Source organism: Dendrobates tinctorius, unplaced genomic scaffold (genome assembly GCF_039654945.1).
Source record: "Dendrobates tinctorius isolate UK_male_01 unplaced genomic scaffold, ASM3965494v1 ptg000102l, whole genome shotgun sequence".
Lineage (NCBI taxonomy): Eukaryota > Metazoa > Chordata > Amphibia > Anura > Dendrobatidae > Dendrobates > Dendrobates tinctorius.
The window spans coordinates 36,948,372-36,961,374 of NW_027361770.1; the positions used below are offsets into that span (position 1 = coordinate 36,948,372).

The window sequence follows — 13,003 nt, forward strand, 5'->3', positions numbered from 1 at the left end:
GTCATTCAGCATGATGACGGAGGTCACGCCATGTCTGCAAAGCAGCCTGGAAGAGAAACTGCTGCTCTTTTGACATGGAGCAGCTGAATCGCTGGCAGGAGTGATTGAAAAGGTAGAAACTACCTACCTGTTCGTTTTTAGGCCCATAGTTTAAAAATCTTGGATAACTTCTTTAAATATCCAAACACAGGGGTATGGAGAAGAGGTGGGTTACCCTCAGAATTAGACCATTCAGTGTGACAGCCTACCACTGGGGTGACTGCCGGCTGGTGTGTGTAGGGTGTGAAGGGACCAATATCCATGGATCTTCCCATTGTGATCAGTCTGCGGCTATTTTTTACATGTATTGGTTATGTAGAATCAGAGGAGCTCGTAGTATTTTTGGCTTTCTAACAATTCATTTATATAGAATTTTGCAGTATGTATCCAATATACTGGGGCCATATTTTTCCTTTAGAATAGCAAGTGTTAATTTTTTCCTTCTAGAGCCCTTGGTCATGTTTTCAAGCTAACACAGGAAAAAATGTTGACATGTGAAACAACCTAATTTATTTATTTTCTCATTTGTATGGGTCTGCACATTTTCATAACCAGCCAATGCAAATCCAACAAACTGATCCTGTCCAGTCCCTAGATATTGGTGCCTTCCTAATCTAAAAATAATAGCCTGCATCCGTGCCAGGAGCAAACTATCATATTGGGTGGTCTGTTTCTGGGTGTAGCTAACTCCTTGCCAGTTCATTTATAGTGAGAGGGGTGTCAATTTTTGAGACAACAAAACACTGGCTGACACTAAGCTCCAGCGATGATAACTTATGGTTTCTGTCAGACTCCTCCTTTATTAATGCTATAATAAAGTGTTAAAGTGCTTAAAAAAACAAGAATACTTTATTAAAAAGCAATTAAAACCTTGAGCCTACACCGTCCCCCTCTGATCATATTGTTAACCAACTAGATCCTCTATATTGGTCCAACATACTCCATCATACCCAACATAGTCCATATAGTGATGAGAAAAATGAAAGAAATCTCTGATCTTTAGTTTCACCGTCTTTATCTTAATGTACACAGCGCGTTCCTCCCTTTTGTTGCATACATTAACCTTTCTTATTTCGATAGTAAATGAGTGGGGGTCCCCAAGAATTACATTTTCTGCTGGCCCTGTGTTCTCCAGTCTGACACTGGTCATCATTTATAAAAGAAATAAATAACTTGGTGCATAATTTAATAGATAGTCCTTTTGAATGCAAGGGTGATATTTAAATCTTTAGTCTCTCCTGTTTCTCTACAGCTCTGCATTGTACTTTGGTGGCACCTAAGGGTATGTAGACATATTAACCCCTTAACGACCAGGGGTATTTTTGGTTTTGCATTTTCATTTTTCCCTCCCCTTCTTTCCAGAGCCATAACTTTTTTATTTTTCCGTCTATATGGCCATGTGAGGGCTTATTTTTTGTGGGACGAGTTGTACTTTTAATTGACACCATTGGTTTTACCATGTCGTGTACTCGAAAACGGGAAAAAAATTCCAAGTGCGGTGAAATTGCCAAAAAAGTGCAGTCCCACACTTGTTTTTTGCTTGGCTTTTTTTGCTCAGTTCACTAGATGCTAAATCTGACCTGCATTATTATTCTCCAGGTCATTACGAGTTCATAGACACTAAACATGTCTATGTCCTCTTTTATCTAAGTGGTGAAAAAAATTCCAAAGTTTGCTAAAAAAAAAAATAAAATTGCACAATTTTCCAAGACCCGTAGCGTCTCCATTTTTCATGATCTGGGGTCGGGTGAGGGCTTATTTTTTCCGTGCCGGGCTGACGTTTTTAATGATACCACTTTTGTGCAGATACGTTCTTTTGATCGTCCGTTATTGCATTTTAATGCAATGTCTTGGCGACCAAAAAAACGTAATTCTGGCGTTTTGAATTTTTTTCTCGCTACGCCGTTTAGCGATCGGGTTAATGCTTTTTTTTTATTGATAGATCGGGCGATTCTGAACGCGGTGATACCTAGTATGTGTATATGGGATTTTTTTTTTTTACTGTTTTATTTTGATTGGTACGAAAGGGGGGTGATTTGAACTTTTAGGACTTTTTAATTTTTTTTTTTATTTTTAAGCTTTTTTTTTTTTTTTTTTTTACTTTTGGCATGCTTCAATAGCCTCCATAGGAGACTAGAAGCGTGCGCAACCCGATCGGCTCTGCTACATATGGGCGATGAGCAGATCGCCCATATGTAGCAGATTTACTGCTGTGCTTCCAGCACCGATCACCGGGTGGCGCTGAAAGCCATATGCCTGGAACAACCATAGAGGTCTCAGAGACCTCTGGTTGTCCAGGCAACATGATGCTGACCCCCGATCACGTGAGGGTCGGCAATGACGTCATTTCCGGCCCGGCAGCCGGAAATGCTATTTAAATGCCCACAGCGGGATTTAACTCGTTCATAGGCTCGAGCGGACGTCGATTCCGCTCGCGCCTATAGCAGGCACATGTCAGCTGTTCATAACAGCTGACATGTCCCGGCTTTGATGCAGGCTCAGCGCCGGAGCCCTCATCAAAGCAGGGGAGATGTCTGATGACGGACTGTGTCTGTCATTGGACATTAAGGGGTTAAGCATTTGCTGCAGACATTTAAGCACCAAAAATGTGTCTCCTGTCAGGAGAAACAATGTATAAAATACTCTCGTTTTTTAATGCGTTTTTTCCCTCATTTATTCGAATGGGTGAAAAAGTGCAAAAACGCTGAAAAAACTGGCCAATCTGCGAGGAAAAGGTAAGCAGTATGTTCCTGAGATTTCATTCACTTGCTGGTACTTTAAACGACAAAACAACAACACTTGTGAACATAACCAAGGCAGCCCATAAATATCTGAATCATGGGGTCTCTGCCCCGCCCCTTCCAGTCTGCAACTGACAGTCTCCTCTCATCAATACTGTTAAATTATTAATAAGGCAAATTTGATTAACCAGCAAATATTATGAATACATCAGACACCAACATATTTTAAAACCACTTACTGTTTTATTTTTTCACAGTCCAGAGTTCAGCTACTGAAGCAGAACAGTTGATGGAAAGTGAAGATTGTAGTGATGCTGAAGCCGCTTGCTGTGATGATGAAGATGAATAGAATGTGTGCCGTTTTAAACCTTGTGTCTTAGGCCCCAAACATTTTTTGCAGTTCCATGGATTTTTACATTTTTTATTTTCTGCACTGTGATATTCATAATTGAGCTAGACTCCACCATGTCTGACAGTTACATTCAGTGAGACTTTTGCCAGATATTTCCAATTATAACCCTATACAGTAGAATGTCTTACAATGAGTCACATTTAAAAAATATACAGTAGTGTGCAAAAGTGATGATTAATCAGGTGTGGAAAAAAAGTAAGGATGCACAAAAGAGAAATCAAATTCAATATTTGGTGTGATCGCACTTGACCTTTTACACAGTATCAATTCTTCTAGGTTCACTTGCATGGTTTTCAATGGAACTTGACAAGGAGGTTGTTCCAAACATCTTGGAGAATGAACCACAGCCAAGTAATTCACATTTTGGCTCATAAGTTCCGAGCAGCTGCTGACATTTATCTTCACCTAAGTACATATGTTTTGTGCACAGTTGACTCGCTTGGCCTTATTTCCATGTTGAATAGTATAGCTTTTTGGCCACAATTCTTCTCTGAAGATTACCTCTGGCCAGACGTCTCCGAGCAGGTAGATGTGTGTAGCTGGGTTCCACCAGTTGCTGCTAGTCCTCAGCTGATGGCAAGGCTGGACATTTCAATGGGAGGTAAACCTGATGACCCCGATTCATCAAAATAATTCAGTCAGAACACTGGCGTAAATCAGTTTGAAAAGACACAAATTTGAAAATCTTGGCGGTTTCATGCCAATTTGCCAAAATGGATGAAGATGTGGCAGGTCTGGGGCAATAATGCCACAGCGCGTCTAATTAATGATAAGCTGTGCCATTCCTCACTCCAGAAATCTTACTTATGCCTCCTATGCAGCTGTTTCAGCTTCTGTCAGCACAGGATGACTGTTCAAATCAAGTACAGGCGTTCAGTGCACCCTTGGCATGGCCAGTCACCTTCCCAGCTGCTGGTCTTCTCTATATCTACACCATTCCCCTCCCCCTTGTTTGATTAAAGGGACTCTGTCCCCACAAGGTGACTGTTTAAAAACTTAGTCCCGCCACTTGGTGCTTCACATAGGTGAGTTTAAATACACCTGCCCACCTACTTGTGTTCCCTCAGTCTTGACAACCCCCTCTTCTTTGACTTTGACAGTTCTGGCTTCATAGAGCCAGGGAAGTGTGGCTGTAGATGAAGACCACACAGGTGCGATGTTGTATTTTAATGATTGGACAAGCTGTGAAGCTCCAATCGCCTGATCTTGTTTTTTACAGTCATTCTGTGCTAACATTTTCTTTAATGACTGTTTCAGCCTACATATGAAAATGATGATCATTATCACCTGTTTAGTATAGCTGATCATACTACAAAATACCTGACTTTGTGTAAGTGCACCAAGAAAAATTGTTGTTTTTTTTAAGGCAAAGGGCAGTCACACAAATATCTAATTTAAAAATTGTATTTTGTTCCTTGCCTTTGTATTTTGTCATTTAATAAAAATAAACTATTGACACATATTTTTGAAAGTATTCTTACTTTGCAACCTTGTTTTACAAAACTGCCAAAAACCTTTTTTTATTACTTTAAATGACAGTATATATTAAGTTTTTGCCTAGCGTTGTATTGATGCATTCTACTATACTTTTTAATAATTATGTTGTTTGTGAACCATGAATTTAATGGCAAGGATTTGATTGGGTGTCATCAAAGGCATGCAAGCAAACAATCCCCAAAGGATTTTTGTTTAGTTACTGTAGGAATTTTTTTTCTACTTTCTATGTTAGAATCTGATCATATTTTTGCAGCTAAATATATAAGTTTCCCACAGAGTGGTAATATTACATTAAAATTAAAGACTCTTTTTGTTGTCTTTCCTGCATAAAAGGGGCTATCCAAGACTATTTTTTTTTCTCATCAGGCTCTCAGGCTCTGAACGGGCTGGCAGGCAGTTGTCAACTACCTGCCTGTTGTGCCCTGGCTCAGAGCAATTACAGACCGCTTCTGCCAGCAGTTTGGCTGCTCACATCCACAGAGCAGCTCTTCCTCTTCTGGTCTGTTCTGTTGATGATTGCAGACATCATGCTGATTGACTGCTGGCTCCCCTCCCCACAGGTAGGCAGCGGGAAGAGCAGAGTGAAATGAAGCAGCTGCTCTGTTGGTATGACGTCACCGGAAGCCGCAGAATTGCCAGCAGGAGTGGTCTGTGACCACTTTGAGCCTGCAAAGATCAGCGGCAACAGGCAGGTAGTTGGCAGCAACCTGCCTATAACTCTTAACTTAAACTTAAAATAGTCCCGGATAACCCCTTTAAGTACTGACTTCCTTAAAAAAAATAAATACATTTTAACTTTACTTACTGTAGATGCACATATTTGTATATAATTGATGTCATGTGTTTTCTTTGTATTTGTGTTTTTTTTTTCTTTTTACTGTGATTAAATTGAGATTAAACGGTTTTCTCAATAAATTAATGTTTTGGCATTTTTTTTAAATAACTTTAGTGAAATTGAAAATGATATTCACATTTTATTAAAGCAGCACTTTATTTATATTGTTTAACCTGTTAGTGACCCCCAATACATCTTTTTACCGACCTTACATATAAGAGAATAGCATCCTCCCACTTGTAAAAATGCCTCAGCTGTCGGCTGTACACCATAGCTGACACCCTGCTGCTGCATCAGCAGTCATCCTTATTGGCATTGACCATGGCCATTTAAGCCCTTAGGTGATGCTGTCAATGACTATGGCATCTACATGGTTAACAGTGTGTGGGAGCTCCCTCTTTAACCCCATTGGCATCCTGAGATTATGATTGTGTGGTCCTGATGTTTGCCAGGGCCAAATAATTGCCTTAAAGTCTTGCAGTGGTCTCTTCAAAAGTTAGCAACAAATAGGTGGTACAAATAAAAATTGTAATTCTTGTTATGCCACTTTGCATTCATCCCTGAAAAGCACCTGAAGGGTTAATAAATTGGCAAGTTTTTAACTTGTTGAGAGGTGCTGTTTTTAACATTTTATCAATTTTGGGAGTATTCGAAAGTTTCTTTTACACTTAGACCTCTTTCACACATCCGTTTTTGGTCATCAGTCAAAATCCGCCAATTTTATAAAAAAAACATCCGCCAAAAAATGGGCGGATCCGTTTTTGTTCCCCCATTGATTTGCATTAGTGGCGGATTTTGACTGATGGTCATCCGTTATTTGACGGATCCGTGAGATTTTTAGCGGCTCCCTGGCGGACCAGACGGACACTGCAACGTTTCTTTTTTTGTTGACGGTCCGCTATTTTTAACTGCGCATGCCCGAAAGGTGATAGTCGGGAGCAGTTTTAACCCTGAAATGCTGTCCCAGGAGCTGGTAAAATTCTCTCTCTCTCTCTTTTAATATATACGGTTAGGTCCAGAAATATTTGAATTGTGACTGAGTCGTCATGATTTTGGCTCTGCATGCCACTATTTTCACTTTAAAATGAAACAACTGAGATACAATTGAAGTGTAGACTTTCAGGCTTGATTAAAGCGAGTGAACAAAAATATCCCGTGAAACGTTTAGGATTTGCAACCATTTTTCTATAAAGCCTCCTCAGGGTCTCAAAGTAATGGAACAAATTAACTTTAGCATAAATAGAATAATGATTTGCAATAGTGTGTAGAGAATCCTTTGCAGGCAATAACTGCCTTAAGTCTGGAAGCCATGGACGTCACCAAACACTGGGTTTCCTCCTTTACTGTAGCTGACTTCATTTGTTGCTTGTTTTTAGGTCATTATGCCTTAAAGGACATACTCTGGTGAGTTAAAACATGTTTGCACTATCCCTGCCCTCATAAAATATAAAGATGAGATGGCCAGTGCACTTCTGTTATCTTTATAACACTTGTAATTCAGTTTGACATGAGCTGCTCTTCACTGATCCCCTCTCCTGTCTGGGCCAATATGTCAAACAGCATTGTTAAGCTCCCCGCTGTAATAGCCAGTCTGAGAAGGAGGAGTCTGCCCTGCTCCTGGCTTTTACTAGCAGCAGTTGACCACCTGATAATTTCTCCTTTGATGCAGCACCATCTGAGGGAGCGTGGAGTGCCCTCTGGTTTCTATTAGTAGCCACCCCACTGTTGATGTCTCCATCACTGCAATGCTACTAGCAGGGAGCAGGCCATGCCACCTGCCACACCCCCTCATTTTGGACTGAAATGAAGGAAACATCAGGAGAATGGCTGCTACTAGCAGGGACCAGGCCATGCCCCCTCAAGTCAGACTGAAGTGTGTCCTAATAGCTGATTCTCTGAAGAAAACAGGAGGTGTGGCAACACACTCTCTTCTCAGACTGTCTGTTAGTGACAGCAGGGATCTTCACACTGCTGTGTGAGGTATTGTCCCAGGCAGGAGGTGGAAGCAGTGAGGAGCAGCAGTTATTGATTTAGGTCAGGTTCACATTATGCTTTGCCCTCAAGCAACTAGTTTTGTCAAGTTTCCATCAGAAGCCATGAAAACAGGATTCAGGCATTTCCACTGAAAGGGTTGTTGACTTCAAAATGGATTCTGTCTGCACAGAAAGACTGTTCAAATGAAGTACAAGTGCTCGGTGAGGTAAACAGACATTTATTTATATACATCTTCCCAACTGCTTGTTTTTCATTTATCTTTTCCCATCTCTGGCTCTATAAAGCCAGAGTTGTCAATCAAAGGGGGCGGTGGAGATAGAAAACAGGTGGGAAGGTGTATTTGAATGTTTGATCACGCCATAGTGCACAGAACGCCTGTACTTTCAGTGCTGACAGAGTCCCTTTAAAGAAACAGTCACATTGTGCTCAGTGTAATCGGGATGAGGGAAAGTTTGCGGTCCGGTACCCACCCCCGAGCACTGACTTTAATGTATCTCTGATTTTCTGTTCGGGTGACTCGGTCTGTATGAAGGCCGGATCCTGTGTGCCGTCGCCATTCTGTTTTTATTTGTTTAGGGACAGAAATTGACTGCGCACTCTGCAAAAAAGTTGCTGTGTGTACTCTGCAATGTCGCCTGTGGGAGTATTGTGCCAAAAGCCGCTGTGTGTACTCTGCATTCCCTGTCTGTGGGAGTACTGTGCCTTTAAGCTGCTGTGTTTTCTAGTAACCTGGGAAATAAATAATTGGCTTCAGCAGTCTCATTGCCATTTGTAAGCCAAAGAAGTAATTTTTCTGGGCCACTGTGAGTTTTTCAGTAGTAAATAAATCTACTTTCGCCATCTCTTTGCGAGTAGTGTCAGAAAAAACATTTCCAAAAATTAGGAGAGCATCAAAAAGGGACATTGGTGGTGCTAGTATAGCTGCTGCAGGAAAAGTACATGGTGGTTCTGTACCTGTTACGTGCCCAAATCCAACATCTTCCTCTGGTGCACGCAGGCGACAGCACATTATGCGTCCTTTCATAGGCCCAAATACTGCTGCACGAATAGTGATGCCACAAGGTGTTGAAAAGGTGTTAGATTGGATGGCTGAGTGTAACTCCAGTTTCTTTGCATTATCTTCCACCCAATCCACTTCAGAAAGTGTGCAGTTGGTACCTGAAGACCATGGTCATTTGACTTCCACCTCTGAGCCCCAAGTCATGCAGCAGTCTCTTCTGCTTTTTGATGACTTCACTGGCTAGGATTCCATGGCCTATCCTTCTGGTCTGCCCTAGAAGTGGAAGAAATGAGTGCACTGATGCCCAACCCCTTATGTTGGAGGATGAGTATGTGGGAGGGCTAGTACACATGGTCAGTGGACCCACCACAGCATATGTCAGATGAAGATGAAACTGTTGCCAATTCCAGCGTCTTTCTGCAGTGTGCAGGCAATAAGGAGGGCAGGGTTGAGGAGACGATGGAAGATGATGCGGTGGATGATCCGGTCATAGACCCCACATGGAGCAGAGGCCATCCTAGTGACATGCGCAGTTCGGAGGAAGAGGAGATGGCCACGCTGCCCCAGCAGCCCAGCAAAAGAAGAAGGGTGCAAAGGCACATAATAGTGGTGTGGAGTTCATTTGGTGAGGTCAATCATTCAGTGAAGAAACAGGTGACTCAGGTGGCCCTTATTTAAGGGTGAAGCCAGAACATGTTGTACTTGCATTTCGCCTTGAAAGCCTGAGAAATATGGGTCATTCGAGACATTGTTCAGAAGAACTTTGATTAAAAAGTTTGTTGGAGAGGGTAAAACTTATAACGAAATGCAGACAGTGATAGGCTGTTCAGCTAAAGTGATCTCCAATGCTTTAAAATGGAAAGCCAAACCAGAGAGACGAGGAAGAAAACAGAAGACTATCATTCGAATGGATGGAAGAATGGATGGCAAAGACTCAGCCAATGATCAGCTCCAGGATGATCAAAGACAGGCTCATGTGACATGTGAGTATTGTGACAGAAGACGCCTGTGTAGTCCCTGCAAAGTCCCAATGTTGTTAAAAAAAAAGAAAAAAAAGTGTACTGAAGCGGATACAATTTGCCAAAGAACACATCAACTGGCCTAAAGAGTAATGGAGAAACATTTTTTGGATTGATGAAATTACAATTGTTCTTTTTGCGTCCAAGGCCAGACAGTTTGTCATAACGACTCCAAACTCTGCATTCAAGCCACAGTAGACTGAAGACTTTGAAGCATGGTGGTGCAATCATCATGATATGGTCTTGTTTCCCTTTTTATGGTGCCGGACATATTTACCGCATACCAGGGATCATGGACCAGTTTGCATATATTAAAATACGTGAAAAGATCATGTTGCCTTATGCTGAAGAGGATATACCCTTGAAATGGGTGTTTCAACAAGACAACGACCCTAAACACACCAGTAAACTAGCAAAATCTTGGTTCCAGTCCAACAACATTGAGGTTATAGAATGGCAGCCCAATACCCGGACCTTAATCCAATACAACACTTGTGGGGTGACATTAACCCCTTCACTACCAAGGGTGGTTTGCACGTTAACTCCCGGGCCAATTTTTACAATTCTGACCACTGTCCCTTTGAGGTAATAACTCTGAAACGCTTCCATTGATCCCGGTGATTCTGACATTTTCTCGTGACATTGTACTTCATGTTAGTGGTAAAATTTCATTCAAATAACTTGCGTTTATTTGTGAAAAAAACGGAAATTTTTAAAATTTCGCAATATTCCAAATTTGAATTTTTATGCCCTTAAATCACAGAGATATGGCACACAAAAAACTTGATCAGTAACATTTCCCACATGTTTACTATACATCAGCACAATTTCGGAACCAAAATTTTTTTTTGTTAGGAAGTTATAAGGGTTAAAAATTGACCAGCGACTTCTCATTTTTGCAACACCATTTTATTTTTACGGACCACATCACATTTGAAGCCACTTTGCGGTGTGTATATGATAGAAAATACCCAAAAGTGACACCATTCTAAAAACTGCACCCCTTAAGGTGCTCAAAACCACATACAAGAAGTTTATTAACCCTTTAGGTGCGTCACAGGAATTTTTTGAATAATTAAAAAAAATTAACATTTAACTTTTTTCACAAAAAAAATACTTCAGGTTCAATTTTTTTTATTTTACCAAGGGTAACAGGAGAAATTGGACTGCAAAAGTTATTGTGCAATTTGTCTTGAGTACGCTGATACCCGATATGTTGGGGGGGAATCACTGTTTCGGCGCATGGCAGAGCTCAGAAGGGAAGGAGCGCCGTTTGACTTTTTCAATGCAAAAGTGGCTGGAATTCAGATCGGACGCCATGTTGCGTTTGGAGAGCCTCTGATGTGCCTAAACAGTGGAAACCCCACACAAGTGACCCCATTTTGGAAACTAGACCCCCAAGGAACTTATCTAGATATGTGGTGAGAACTTTAAACCCACAAGGGCTTCACAGAAGTTTATAACGTACAGCGGTACAATTAAAAAATCATATTTTTTTCCACAAAAATGATCTTTTCACCCCCAATTTTCATTTTACCAAGGGTAACAGGACCCTAAAAGTTATTGTGCAATTTGTCCTGAGTAGGCTGATACCCCATATGTGGGGGTAAAACACTGTTTGGGCGCATGGCAGAGTTTGGAAGGAGCACCATTTGAATTTTTCAACGCAGAATTGGCTGGAATTGAGATCAGACGCCATGTTGCATTTGGAGAGCACCTGATGTGCCCAAACAGTGGAACCCCCTAATTCTAACTCCAACCCTAACCCCAACACACCCCTAACCCTAATCCTAACCCTAGCCCTAACCCTAGCACTAATGGGAAAATGGAAATAAACACATTTTCTTTTAATTTTATTATTTTTCCCTAACTAAGTGGCTGATAATGGGGGGTTTGATTTACTATTTACGGCGGTTTTTATGTTTGGCAGCTGTCGCACGCTAAAAGACACTTTTTATTGTAAAAATAGTTTTTGCATCACCACATATTGAGAGCTATAATTTTTCCATATTTTGACCCACCGAGTCATGTGAGGTCTTATTTTTTGCGGGACGAGTTGACGTTTTTATTGGTACCATTTTCGGGCACGTGACATTTTTTGATCGCTTTTTATTTTGTTTTTTGGGACGCAGAATTTACAAAAACCAGCGTTTCATGAATTTCTTTTGGGTGGTGCGTTTACGCCGTTCCGGGTGCGGTAAAATTTATAAGGCGGTTTTATTCTTCGGGTCAGTACGGTTACAGCGATACCTCATTTAGGTTTTTTTTTATGTTTTGGCGCTTTTATGCTATGAAAACAATTTTATATAAAAAAATAATTATTTTTGCATCACTTTATTCTGCGAGCTATAACTTTTTTTATTTTTTCGCTGATGATGCTGTGTGGTGGCTCGTTTTTTGCGGGACAAGATGATGTTTTCAGCGGTACCATGGATATTTATATGCGTCTTTTTGATCGCGCGTTATTGCACTTTTTGTTCGGCGGTATGATAATAAATCATTATTTTTTGCTTCGTTTTTTATTTTTATTTTTTAAGGGGTTCGCTTAAGGGTTTAACTATTGGGACAGTTTTATAGGGCGGGTCATTACGGACGCGGCAATACCAAATATGTGTACTTTTATTGTTTTTTGTTTTTTTTGTATTTCCAAAAAATGAATTTATTGGGTAATATTTTTATTTTTTTTTTAAATTTATTTAGCGATTTTTTTTTTTTTTTTTTTTTTTTTTTTTAAATTATTTTTACACTTTTTTTTTTTTACTTTATTACAATGTCCCAGGGGGGACATAACTGTCCTGTGACAGATCGCTGATCTGTCACATCACAGATCACTGTGACAGATCAGCGATCTGTCACAGGCAGTCCAGAAGGCTTCCTCATACCTGCGCTTTGCAGGCACTGAGGAAGCCAGCTTCCTGCAGGCCCCCGCCGCCATATTGGATCCGGGCGACCTGCAGGAAAGGAGCCCCCCGCAGCAGCGCTGCACAATGCGCTGCTGTGGGGGGCTCAGGGAAGCACGGAGGGAGCCCCCTCCCTGCCGATGCTTCCCTTTAACCCCGCTACACCGCGATCGTGTTTGATCGCGGTGTGCAAGGGGTTAACGTGTCGGGGCGGTCCGTGACCGCCCCTGACACATTGTGCCGGGTGTCAGCTGTGATAATCAGCTGACACCCGGCCGCGATCAGCGGCGCTCACCACGTGGGCGCCGCTGATCGCTGTGACTTAATATTTCGTCCATGGTAATTAGGTCCAGGGTCACATGGACGGAATATTACGTCCATTGTAGGTAAGGGGTTAAAAATGCCGTTTCTCATGCATAGCCAACAAATGCCAAAAAATTGTAGGATGTAGCATCAAGCATCCTGAGCTGGAATAACAGTTGACAGGGGCCAGAAGTTGATTGACTCTATGCAACACACGTGAAGCAGTTCTTTAAAAAAACAGTGGTTATACAACTAAATATTA

At 41.3% G+C, this 13,003-nt stretch overlaps 1 protein-coding gene across 2 annotated transcripts in view; it reads left to right on the forward strand.

Annotated features, from left to right (window-relative positions):
* Positions 1 to 5,604, forward strand: part of LOC141099778 (uncharacterized) — a 63,272-nt gene extending 57,668 nt beyond the window's left edge. For both annotated transcript variants that reach the window (XM_073587840.1, XM_073587839.1), the window contains one exon: positions 3,038 to 5,604. In XM_073587840.1, coding sequence (XP_073443941.1) covers positions 3,038 to 3,129 — 92 coding nt within the window. In that variant the 3' untranslated portion in view covers positions 3,130 to 5,604. The remainder of the gene's footprint in view (positions 1 to 3,037) is intronic.
* Positions 5,605 to 13,003: the final 7,399 nt, after the last annotated feature.